A 12,955-nucleotide genomic window follows, 5' to 3' on the forward strand; every position below is an offset into this window, starting at 1 on the left:
GGGGTGTCAACCGGTCGGGCCGGTTCGGTTTCGGTCGGGCTTAATCGGGCTTGAAGACTTTCAAAGGCTACACCATGTCCGCCCATTTAACTAATCGGGCTTAGTTATTGAGGGCATGGTACACTTTATATTCGGTCGGTCGGTCTCGGGCTATAATCGGGCTACCTTAATCGGGCTTTAGTCGGGCCTTAACTGGGCTACGGACATGTTTAATGTTAAACGCGCTTTAACCGGTTTTTTAAACGGGCCCTCTTTAAAATGTGCTATTATATTCTGGCCCACTCATGCAAGCCCAAAAAAATGACAATAAATCAATAAATGATACCAAATATAACCATTATTTAAAATGTGAACATGTCTTTACTTTTTAGTTTTTATTATTTAATTTGGGGGGTAAAATAGGTATTTTACAATCATTAAAGGGTCGGGCCAAGTCGGTGCACAATAGGCCGGTCTCGGTCGGGCATTATTCGGTCGGTCTCGGTCGGGCGCCCGATGGTCCAAGTAGCAAAACCGAGACCGACCATTTATAAACGGGCCGGGCTCAAGCCCGACACGTTTAATAAACGGTCCGGGCCGGGCCGGTCTATAAACGGTCGGTCCCGGTTGGTTTAGTCGGGTTGGGCCACTAATTGACACCCCTACCTGAGAGAGTGGCATCAGGGGAGGGCCAGAGGGGACACAACCTTTCGCCAGCAAGGATCCATCAGGGACCAGGGGACTGTTAGCAGAAGAGAAAGGAGGCCGATAGGAGTAGGAGACTGCAAGGCCGAGCTAAGGAGCCGGCGTCGTGGCGCGGAGACTGTAGGGTTTGAAGGAGCAGGTGGAGGAGCCAAAGGCAGGGGAGTCTGGGAGGTACTCCAGAGTACCAAGAGGAGTGGCGACAAAGGCGGGAGCCATGGGGCAGACGGGACTGGCTGAGAGGGACCCAAAGGAGCTAGTGGAGATAGTGCCGGGCAGGGAGGCAGGCGTCGTGGTAGGGGGATTGCAAGGCCCAGGGGAGCTAGTGGAGGAGACGGAGGCGTGGCAGTTTAGGAGAGACTCAAGAGGACCAGGAGGAGCGGTAGCAGAGATGGGAGCCAAAGGGCATATGGGACTAATTGAGAGGGACCCAGAGGAGTTGATGGAGATGGGGCCGGGCAGGAAGGCCGACGTCGTGGTAGAGTAGTAGCAGAGAGGAGGCCCAGAGGAGCTGGTGGAGGCAAAATCCGAGAGGTTGGTGGCCAGAGAGGAGGCCAACGGGGGGGAAGGGCCCAAAACGAGGGTGAGAGGGGGGAAGGATGGAAGTCAGGTGCCGGTCCAGGGGATGCGAAATGCTGTAACAGGGGAGGGGAGTCACACAGGAGGTGGAGAAGGGTTTTCGGGTCCGGTAGGTAGCAAGGAGTGATGGGTACGCTTGGCCAAAGGATGGACCGAGCAAGAAGCACACATGATGGGCTTGGAAGTGAGTTGGGCTTGAGAGAGGGTAGAGGTGCTAGAAAATGGGACATTAGCCAAGGATGAGGCTGGCTTAGACTAGTGGGCCGAGAGAGGAGCAGAGGGTTGGGCCGAAGGAGCACACACATTTCCAGAAGAATGGAGGGAGGAAGTGGAAGTGGGGACAAGGGGAAAAATGAGGAGAACACAGAAAGGGAGAAGGAGTAAAGGGGGGAGGGTCGATGTGTGAGGAGGGCATCCAAAAATAGCTAAAGAAGAGGGTAGGGTGGAGATAGTCGACAAAAAGGAGGAAGGAGGAGGTGACAAAAAGGAGGAAGGAGGAGGCAACAAAGAGGAAAGGAGCCCAGGCGACAGGCGATTGTAGGCATCAACAAAGGGGTGCCGGCCAAGCAGAGGATCAACCACTTTTTTATGAGAGCAGGCCCTTGTAGAGGCAGAGATCGTTAGAGCGCCGTCTTCTAGGAGAAGGAGAACCATGTCGGTGAAGCATCAGGCGACTGGTTCTGATGGTTTTTTGGCCCTGGCTAGGGTTTCTTAGGGTGGCGGTGGAGTGGGGAGAAGATGGGTGAACAATGGTGTTATTGGAGGGGGAAAAGGTGGTGCGGCAGTGGAGGGAAGTGTTGGCGGCAATTGGGATGTGAGGGGTGACGGAGGGGGGGAGGTGCAAGTTGGCGGAAGAAGTTTCAGTGGATGGTGGAGGGTATTCCATCAATTCATCAGATTTAGGGGGCTGGAATTTTGGACATTCCACAGAACGATGGCCGAAAACCTTACAGGTAACACAATGTGGAGGAGCCCAGTCGTAACATACTTGATATGTCGAGATCCCTTCGTCGTCCATGAGGAGGACAGAGGTGGGGGGAGGTCGATCAGCCGAGACTTCCACACATATTCTCGCATAGGATAGGCGGTTGCATTCTTCTGGTTCTGATATCTGTGAAGAGGGGAGTACCTATCACTGATCCAATCAAGCTCAAGCCCTTTTGATACCATAGATGCAGGGGAATGTTGGGCAACGAGATCCAAAGAGGGATGGATCTGTAGTCTAGCTTGTGGAGATGCAAATGTGTGTTCCATTGACGAAGGAAGATGGGTTTTTTTCCCACATGCCATGGACCACCTTCCAGATCTTTGTGCATATCGGAGTCATTTGAGAAGTTGAAGAGAAAGATGCCATTACCCAGTAAGTGGAAGTCAAGATGACCAGAGGCCTTCCACTGATTTCTGAGGGATCACTTGACAATAAGGAAGGGGGGACGGCTGCCAAGGAAGTGCCCGACCAGACAGAACCGCCATTTATAAACTTCAGAGTTGAGAGAGGCCACGAGGTGCCTACCAATACACTTGTCGCCAAGGATGGAGGGAGGGACAAAGTGAAGGGAGAGGTCCTCTTGAGGGATGGAGGAAGAAGAGGTAAGGCAAGAGGACCAAGATTGGGGAAGAGGGGGGGAAGGGAGGGGGGAGATAGAGGGAGAGTTGGAAGGGGAGGAAGCAGGAGTGAGGACAGGAGCAACGGCAAGGGCAGGGGGGAGGAGTTCATCGAGGATAGGAGCAACCGCTACGGCAGGGGGAGGAGTTCATCGGGAATAGCCTTTTTAGTGTTAGAAGGGAAACATGGGTGTTTCTTTTGTAGCTCTTTCGTAAATCATCTCTTGACCACTGGAAGAATAAGCCTTTTTAGTGTTAGAAGGGAAACAAGGGTGTTACTAGCTACGTTTATGTTGGAAACTGACCTGAAACTTATAGTGAAGTAGAAGGAAATTGAGAAGAAGAATTGATAAGAGAAAGGGTGCAGGAATCCACCTTCTTTGGCTTTGGAATCCTCCAATAGCATCTTAAGAATTCTCCCAAGTCGAGCAGTAAAATCCATAGAGCTTCTAGTTGTAGAGAGAACTGAAATTTGAGTGTTGCAGTGGCTAGTATTGTTGATCGGCAATAAGAAGGTACTAATTCCTAGGCTTACATTTACTAACAAACTTGATCGTATGGGAGGCAAACCCGTGGAAGGTGATTTGCCACACTTTTATGAAGTTAATTTATTATTTATTGAAAGTAAATCCAACTTTGGAGAAGAGAAGCCTTTTCAAGCTTCATTGATTGTGTAATTCATCTCTAATAGCATAAAGAGCAAGTTGGGTTACATTTGTTATTTTTCCTATGTTTGTATACCATGCATTGCTTTGACAGTACTTGTTCCACCTATTAATGTACAAATTAAGTTCTACCACTTAAAGATTGACATGGAAATCATCTATTAAAAGAAAAAAAGACTTGTTTTGTATATCTTATGTATAAATAGATGAAGTGTAGTTCATACTTGATGAAGACAAGTGAAGCTTCTCCTCCCTCAATCTTGATCTCTTGATTATTCTTATCGCCGTTAGTTCTTGCTATTCTCTCTTAGCTTAGTACCTCTTCTATTTTCATATTGAATTTTTAATAATTTTTACTAATCGTGTTGATGGATCCTTGCAATTATATGGCTTCGAGGGTAAAAACTAAAAACTTCAGTGATTTTTCCCTTGTTTTCAGAGCTTGATCTTAGTAAGTACTTGAAGATATTTTTATTCAGTTAGATTTCTCTCATTTGCTTTTTGTATGTAACTCTGTAACTCAAATAGCTAGACTCTTGGGGAAGGATTCCTTAAGAGATAATGTTTCAAATCTATCAAGACTCACTGATTTTTTTGAATTCTTATGACATAAAAAATTCAAAAAATGAAATATAAAAAAATAAAAAATAAATCAATAAGTTCTGATGGATTCGAACCACCATTTCTTGGGGAATCCCTATTACCCAAGTGCTCTACCTGTTTGAGCTAAAGGCTCACATATAAGAAAACAACTGAGAACAATTCTAGTTGAATAAGAATAGAGCAATTCTTATTGAATAAGAATATCTTCTAATATGAATCGTTACTAAGATCAAGTTCTGAAAATAAAAGGAGAAAAATCTAGACTGTCCTTTTGAAGGAAAAGAAAAGAAAAGATCCATTAACATGACTAGTAAAAATTGTTAAAGAACTAATCTAGAAACAACAACGGTACCAAGCTTAGAGAGAATAACAAAAATCATTGCAGATTAGCCAAAAATCCATGTCTATATACAACCAATAGTGAGGGAGGACTTCCTCACTCTTGATCTCTTGATTGTTTTTATTGTCGGTAGTTCTTGTTATTCTCTCTAAGCTTAGTAATGTAGATTAGGGTAGGGGTCTAACCAAGTCTCAATCTGCAGGAACTTTTAATCTAAGAACAACCAACAATCACCCAAAGATAGGCAGCAACAGCAGACCAGAAGTAAAGAGTCAACCAGTCCTTGTAAATCAGAATTGTCAAACCCAGAAATTGGAATTTCTGACATCTGATGTTACACCAATCAATAGGATTAAACCAGCAGCAGGTATAGGGTATTAACAACTCACAGTCAATAACAAAACACCACAGGAACAGGGAAGTCAAACCAGAACTCATATCTGGGAAGAAACACAATCGGCCAGAACTAAAGAAAACTTCAGATCAGTCAAATATAAACCAAATGAAAGCCTAACTCAGATATAGGAATAGGGTTCTAACTTCTAACAGATCATAATCATGAATAAAATTCCACAGAAACGGAGGAGGACAGAACCAGATCTATCAATTTCAGTGGGCAGAATCTGAACTAACCAGAATCAGCCAGAATAGGGAGATCTTTGATAGCTTAGCAACCTGAGGTCAGAAGGGCCTCAACTCTGGATCGAGTTCCCCTTTGTATGGGTGGAACCTTAGGTTAAAATCGCAGCCAAAATTAACCGTAGGATAGGCCTGGGCAGAAGTTGAAGTGTCTTCACAGGAATGCCTATTGCTAGACAGAACTGAGAATAAGGACTGATATAAATACCTGTAACAGTAGTAGACCTTGAAATAACCTTTGAGAATAAAGAAAATGCTTGAAGAAGAAAACACTTGTAGTAGATCCTCTTGGGCTTCCCACCCCAAGGAGTTGAATGGATCAAACATCACTCCCTTCCACTGTGATCAAACACACAGCAGTCCCAGCAGAGACATAGCAGCAAACTTTTTTTTTTTCATTCATAAATCGTGGGGCTTAATGGGAGCCCTCTCCTTTATTTATAATAATGATGGGGTTACAAGAAAATAGAAACTAACTCTAGTTTCTAAAAACTGAAATAGGAAACTAAAGAAAATAGAAACTCTTCTAGTTACTAAAGCTGGAAATAGAAACTAGGAATTACAAGTACTGAAATTAGAAGCTAACTAAGTATTGAATTTGGAAACTAAGTAATGCTGAAATTAGAAACTAAATAAGCCCCATCAAGCCAACCTAAAAGGGAAACTAACTAGCAATCCCATACTCAATCTTAGAGCTCATCTTTTGGACCCATAAAAGTGGCCCAATACAATCAAAACACATGGGATCAAAGGCCCAACATGTATGAAACACAATCCTAGGTTTATTCCTAATAAAACGAGCCTATTTTGGTGATTAATCTGCATCACTTAGTACCTCTTCTATTTCCATATTGATTTTTTAATACTTTTTACTAATCATGTTGATGGATCCTTGCAATTGTTATGGCTTCGAGGGTAAAAACTAAAAACTCTAGTAATATTTTCCTTTGTTTTCAGAAATTGATCTTAGTAAATACTGGAAGATATTCTTATTAGTTGTATGTGAGTCTTTTGCTCAAACGGCTAGACTCTTGGGGAGGGATTCCCCAAGAGATAATGGTTCGAATCTATCGAGACTTATTGAATTTTTTGAATTCTTATGATATAAGAATTCAAAAAATGAAATATAAAAGAAAAAAATCAATGAGTCTTGATGGATTTGAACCACCATTTCTTGGGGAATATTTAATACCCAAGTGCTCTACCTATTTGAGCTAAATGCTCACATATAAGAAAACAACTGAGAACATGAATAAGAATAGAGCAATTCTAATTGAATAAGAATATTTTCCAATATGAATTGTTACTAAGATCAAGTTCTGAAAATAAAGGGAGAAAAATCTAGACTTTGTCCCTTTGAAGAAAAAAAAAAAAAAAAAAAAAAGATCCATCAACATGACTAGTAGAAATTGTTAAATAACCAATCTAGAAACAATGGTACCAAGTTTAGAGAGAATAACAAGAATCATTGCAAGTGATGAGAACAATTAAGAGTGCCAAGCACACTAGATTAGCCAAAAATCCATATCTATATAGAACCAATAGTGAGGGAGGAGAGGTTGTCTCCATTGTTGAGCATTTTTTTTTATATGTAAATTAGTCCAATTATTTACATCATTTAATTCCCAGAATAGGGCTACTTTAAGTATTTTCTCTTGTTTTCAGAATTCAGACCAAAAGCTGACCAAGTGTCAAATTCGGCCCAAGGAACCAAACTTTATTGAGCTTGGCCAGAGCCTAGAAGATTCTCTTTTGGCAAAATCTACAAAATAAATTACAAGGATTTCTATGAGGTGGACGATTTCTACAATGAAGATTTAGGTTGAGTCAACCTTCTATTTTGGTTTTTAACCACATGTTGGGATGAATTTTTAATAGTTTCATATTCATAATCTTCTATATTGGACAATATTCTAGAAGAATCCTATCATATCTTTCCATTTTAGGATTAAGGGAAATATTGTAAAGGGAATTGAGATTATCAAATTTTAAGTAGTTTCTATTATACGTTTTGCTTTTTTTTTTTCTTCTTATTCTTTAGGTAGCTAAACTCTATAAATAGAGGAGTTCTCCTCTCTCTAAAGGAACCAAGCTCCTTCTCCCCTATCTTTCTTCTTTTACTTCATTAGTTTAATTTTGAATAATTTATGTTTACAAGTTGTAATTTTTTATTTTCTCTGCAAAATTTCATTAGAGCCATTAAAGTTGTAATTGAAGATTTAGAAGCATCTTTGGAGTTTGGATGTGCGGAAGCTTGGAATTTATTCTCTTTTTCAATAAAATTCTACAGTTGTTCTTCAGTTCATGTTCTTTTATTTTAAATTTAATTTCCATTACTTTGTCTTTTATTTTTAATTTAAGCAGCATGATCACCACCATTCTCATGGCTAGCTAAACCCTTTTTTTTGGGGATTTGGGTGAAGCCATGGGTGGTTAGTATGAATAAATAATGGACGTGTTTTATTTTAACGGACATGAACCTAGTTAGACATACTACGGTTGACCGTCGCATTATATATGTCATCTAATTTAAAATAAAAGAACCTGAACTGAATAACATCAGCAAGTTTCATATATTGCAATTTCAATTTAGACTTCTCTAGGTCATAAAAGTTGGTAATTAAGGTCAAAAAATGGGCATTGAGATGAACATCAGGCTCTTGGAAAAAGGGCTGTTCAAGTTTAGAATAGGATCGACTACATTGTCAGAGGGTAAGAAGGTGGGTGTGATGGGAATGGTGGTGAAATTACTTTAAAACATTTAAAACATTTGATATTCTTTTAATGTGAAATTACTTTATTTACCCTTATATAAAAAGTCGAAGTCAAAACAGTGATAATGAGGGGTATTACACACCCATTTTTTTTTTTTTTTCTAAGAACGGGTATTCTGGACTAGTTACGTGGGACCATACTGATCCCACAATTACATGAACCCATAATCACATGGATAATATCATACACATTATTATATAACAATATCTCTCTTATCTCCTTTCTCATCAATTTCTTTTTCTTTTCAGTAAACACAGGGATCCCTCTCTATAAACCAAAATTTTAACACCAGAATGGTCTGTTTCTACTCATGATGCTGGTAACTTTTTCCTCCTGTCGCTTCCAATTCCATCAAGATTTCCACCACCCTATCCGAAACTCTTTTGATCAGATCGGACCAATCCCTGGAAGACCCATTGAAGAAACAGTAATTATCTCAAGCAATTAACCATTAGCTTTAAAACTTAGAAAAAAAAAATTATATGTTATTTAATTACATACCCTTTGGACGAATCAAACGAGATGCCGACCCTGTCCTTGGCCAGCTCAAGCGCCAAACTAAACCTATGAAGCTGCTTCGCCTGAAAGGTTACATCATCCACAAGCACAAGATCGGAGGTCTTGACATCATAGAAAATGGGAATGATTTTCTTCTCGCATTCCATCATCAGAGCCAATTAATGGAGGCAGTTGTGAGAAGTGCAATAATTTGGAGAGAAGATGGCCACCCCAACCTTACAGTCTCTTATAGCAGTTTCAATGACCTCCTTAAGCTCTTCGCCAGGCTTCATGCTCTTATAATCTAAAAAGGGATTGAGGTTTAGGTTGGCGAAACGGTCGTAAAGCAAGGCAGCGACATTGCGTTTCGTGTCCATCCCACGGTGGTTTATGAAGACGTCAATGGAATGAGGAGACCTGCAAGCAGTAGTTATCCTTCTGGAGAAGAAGACTGTTTGCTTTTGTCTGCTATTGCTGTACAAGCAGAGAGCAGTAGTTAGCCTTCCGGAGAAGAAGACTGTTTGCTTTTGTCTGCTATTGCTGTACAAGCAGAGAGTGAATATAACAGATTAGATCATAAATAAGAGAGAGATATTACAAACCTAAATGAATTAGCAGAAACAACCGAAGAGAAAGCTTCTTTACAACAAAAACTCATTTTTTTGAAGCAGAAAGGCCGCCTCTGTCTCTCTCTCTCTCTCGAAGAATTAGCAAATCCTATACCGATTCTGGAATTCATATAAGCCCTCTATCTTATATTTTGGTCAACTGTGTGGATCCAGTGGGTTTTGACGGCTTCCACAAAATTCATATGAGGCCCACCAACAAGAGAGTCCAGTTGGCTTCGGGTGCCAACAAAAGGGCTAACAAGGACCTTTATAAGTCATGTGCCACATATTATATTGGAAAAATTACAAGATTACCTAAAACAACGTCATAACAACCGAAGAGAAAGCTTCTTTACAACAAAAACTCATTTTTGTTGACACGACATCTTTAACATGCCTATTCCTACTCAAACTCATTTTTGTTGATACGACATCTTTAACATGCCCATTCATGCCCATTCCTACTCAAACTCATTTTTGTTGACATGACATCTTTAACATGCCCATTCCTACTCAAATGTGGACAAATAATGGGAGGGTTACCATTTTCTTACTAGTTCTATTTTTGTTATGTTTTCGCATAATCCACGCTGCTCCAATGCAGACGACCACTTGCTCGCCAAAAGGGATTAATTTCTGGCTACTTGGTGGGTTCTCCTCCTTCATTTCATCTTTGGTCAAGGGTGTCAAATCAGAATTGAAATAAAAAATCAAAATTAGTTTTGAACTGAATGTCTAGAATCAAATCAAATCGAATGAAATATGATTACAATCCAGATCTAGGGAATAGAATCGAGCTGGCCAGCTGGGACTTGATTACTTTTCGGTTCCAACATAGGAACATATGATTAGAATCAAAATCGAATCGAATTTGAATATCAATACATTATAGTATATTAATATAGTATAATAGTAATATATTATAGTATATTAAGACATTTAATACTAATATTTTATAATATATCTTACTAATATTAGTTTTAGATTTTATAATACTAAATCTAAAACCATGTAGATAATATCTACTATAATATAGTAGATATATATTATAAATTTAGTATAGAAATCGGATCCGAACCATATAGGAACCGGAATCATAAGTTTTTCACAAACCAGCTCTCCTACTCGGAAAAAAAGTATCACAAAATCACAAAGAAAGAAAGAGAAAGGCCTTTATCCCAATTCTGCTACTAGGGTATTAAGCACGTATTGAAACTCATGATTCTCTCATTTATTTTCAAACAAAATGGATTGTTTTTGCACCAAAATTAAACCTCAATATTGCAGAACCAATTGCCGAAATGTCAGGCACTCCTCAATAAACAAATCCAAGAGAAAAGTGAAAGAAAAGAAAAAGAAAGGATCATAACTACTAGCTTGGTAAATGTTGATATGAAACAGATTCAAGTACCCAAATTGCGAAATAAGTCACAATAGAAATCCTAAAGTCCAATAAACATCGTCATAGTAAACCTAAATTCTTCCGCCTCTATTAATTGCGAAGGATATTTAAAGGGAAGGGAAGTGAAATTTTCATACTAAAAAAAAAAAAATTTCGCAAGGTTCTAAAGCATGGAGCAGTCATAAGATTAGTCAAGGCTGAAAACATTCCGATACCTTTCTAGAATGGTCTGGATCAGGCCATATCGTACAAATCTACCCTCTTTTTCTTGTTTAAATAAAATTTTATTATGATTTTACCCTTGGATCATATATGTGTATCTAAATCAAAAAGGTCAAGATCAGGGATCGATCAAGACCGATATTATTCTCTTATGGCTAATACTGACCTTTCTGTTCCATTTTTTAGAACCATGACTCCATGTGATTGTAGAAACTACTTAATCTTTTTAATCATATTTAGTAATGATACATTTTACATTTAATTTTTATTTTACATATTATAGTAAAGAATTTTGGAGGCAAAATAAAAAGAAAATTAATAACCAAGTATAGAATGATGTGAAATAATGGCATAGTCACATGGATAATGATTACAAACGTTTCTTTTTTAAGTATGAAAATTTCACTTCCCTTTCAACCAAACGTAGGTGGAGTAAAACCCCAAAGAAATTAAAAACTAAACAACCTAGTAGCAAAAAAAGGTGATTCATTAGAGAGGAGGATGTGACCATAGATAGATTAATAGACTTGAACTTCAAGATAAACGAAAAACAGAATAAGAGATAAGCTGTGATCGAACGTGGTTCCCATGTTCAATTCCATTGATGAGAATATATATTACAAGGTCCTTTTACCTTTTCTAGTGAATGTGGTGAGCATGGGTTGCCTCTCTCTGCTGCATTGCTTGTTCTCAAAGATCACCTGGCCACCAATTCAATGCAAACAAAGCATTGTCGATAAATGCAGAGCTAGCCATTCCGAAATAAATATGCATCCTTAGGTATTTAAGTAATTACATCAACCCCAGAGAAACACAAGATCAAAAAAAATGTGTCTAGTGAGATGATCCACTCTGAGGAACTTAAATTGCAATCTAGAGTAGTAATTACTAGCTCACCACTAGTGTCAATCGCATAACAATGTATCCTTTGATATTTAAGTAAAAAAGATTAGATAAATTTCTTAAACAAATATCTGAAGTTGAACCATGGACATGTTCTTTGCCAAACAATGAGTTGCACAAATAATTAAACAGAGTTGCCGTTGTCCAGCACCTCAGTACCAAATACATGAACCTGCTATTTATGGGTTAACAAGAAGGGGTGGGTTGGGGGGGGGGGAAGTAATGACCGATCTTGATATTATTCTAGCCAGTTTTCAGAACATAATGCTCAAAGAAGGTTACTATTCTGACTGTATGAAGCAGATAGCATACCTTTCCACAGACAAGGAATCTGGAGTTCTCGATAACCCCTCGATTATAAAGCATATGACAGAAAAGACCCAAAGAAACATGAGATAACAAAATGGAGAATCCCAAGCTAATGATCCACAAGAATACGGTATATAGTCTGTGTAGCTCGCATTCTGGAGGACCTTGGAAAAACAAGAACAATCATTTTACAGACTCTAGGTTCTACATTTTACCTGGAAGAAAACATGGTCAACACCTGAGTTGGTGCCACTCCCCAATATGTGGTAGCATATGCAACCCATTGAAAAAGCAACAACCGAAGGGCAGATAAGCCCAAGTATGTGGCCTATTGTCATTTCTCTCTCAATACAATATATTTGGGACGACGTCTTAATCTAGTAATTCGCATCAAGATATCATTAAAAGCCAACTTGTCCTGTAACAATGAACCCACATAAGTTTAAACAGAAGAAAAGGCACATATTCACAACCAGAATAGATCTCTCAGAATTAGACCATATTTGGGTTCATCAGTTCCCCCTTGACCGTTCAACAACCCCCAAGTTATTGGTGATTTCCAGGATGATTGAACTAAAGAAAGGTGGAAAAGATAAATGCCTGAGGTTCCCCAAGGTCATGGGTTCAGCACCAAAGATAGGAATCTGAGCCTCACTGTTAGCTTGGGCTTCAGCGGGATTGAGCTATAACGTGGGCCCATTCTGCCTGTATTCACTTAAAGATCATATAGGCTTTTGGCTTATCAACATCAAAATCCTATAGAACATTCAACTACCCCTGAAATACCATAGAATGATGATATTATGCTTCAATGTGTAGATCTATCTATTTTGAAGAGTTCCCCTACCCACCCCCCACCCCCCACCCCCCACCCCCAAATTGAAATTTCTAAAAAAAGAGTAGTTCAATCTTATACCAGTCAGACATTGAGGAAGAAAAATGATGAGGCGTCACAGTTGGTAGAGAACTCAAAGATTGAATCACTCTATCTTAGAAGCACATCAACATATTGCTCTGGAAGGCTGATAGCAAACTGATAAAGAACAGGAGGCTAATAACGAATAACAATCCACCAAAAGGCACACCACTTTGAAATTCACCTTACATACTTAGATACAAAATTTGA

At 39.4% G+C, this 12,955-nt stretch overlaps 1 protein-coding gene across 1 annotated transcript; it reads right to left on the bottom strand.

The window, feature by feature from the left end:
• Nucleotides 1-8,562: 8,562 nt before the first annotated feature.
• On the bottom strand, nucleotides 8,563-9,060 carry LOC122066826 (TIR-only protein-like). The gene is made up of 2 exons (XM_042630657.1): nucleotides 8,988-9,060; nucleotides 8,563-8,925 (listed from the first exon to the last, which is right to left on the bottom strand). Exons 1-2 carry the CDS (start codon nucleotides 9,041-9,043, stop codon nucleotides 8,565-8,567), a joined length of 417 nt encoding a protein of 138 aa, XP_042486591.1. The 5' UTR covers nucleotides 9,044-9,060; the 3' UTR covers nucleotides 8,563-8,564.
• Between the last annotated feature and the right edge of the window lie 3,895 nt (nucleotides 9,061-12,955).

The sequence above is a fragment of the Macadamia integrifolia genome, unplaced genomic scaffold, assembly GCF_013358625.1.
Source record: "Macadamia integrifolia cultivar HAES 741 unplaced genomic scaffold, SCU_Mint_v3 scaffold2604, whole genome shotgun sequence".
NCBI classification, from domain to species: Eukaryota; Viridiplantae; Streptophyta; class Magnoliopsida; order Proteales; family Proteaceae; genus Macadamia; species Macadamia integrifolia.

Coding starts and splice junctions, on each gene's coding strand:
- LOC122066826 (XM_042630657.1), bottom strand. CDS start 9,043: ATGAGTTTTTGTTGTAAAGAAGCTTTCTCTTCGGTTGTTTCTGCTAAT. Junction 8,926..8,987: donor GTTTCTGCTAATTCATTTAG/GTTTGTAATATC, acceptor CTGCTTGTACAG/CAATAGCAGACAAAAGCAAA.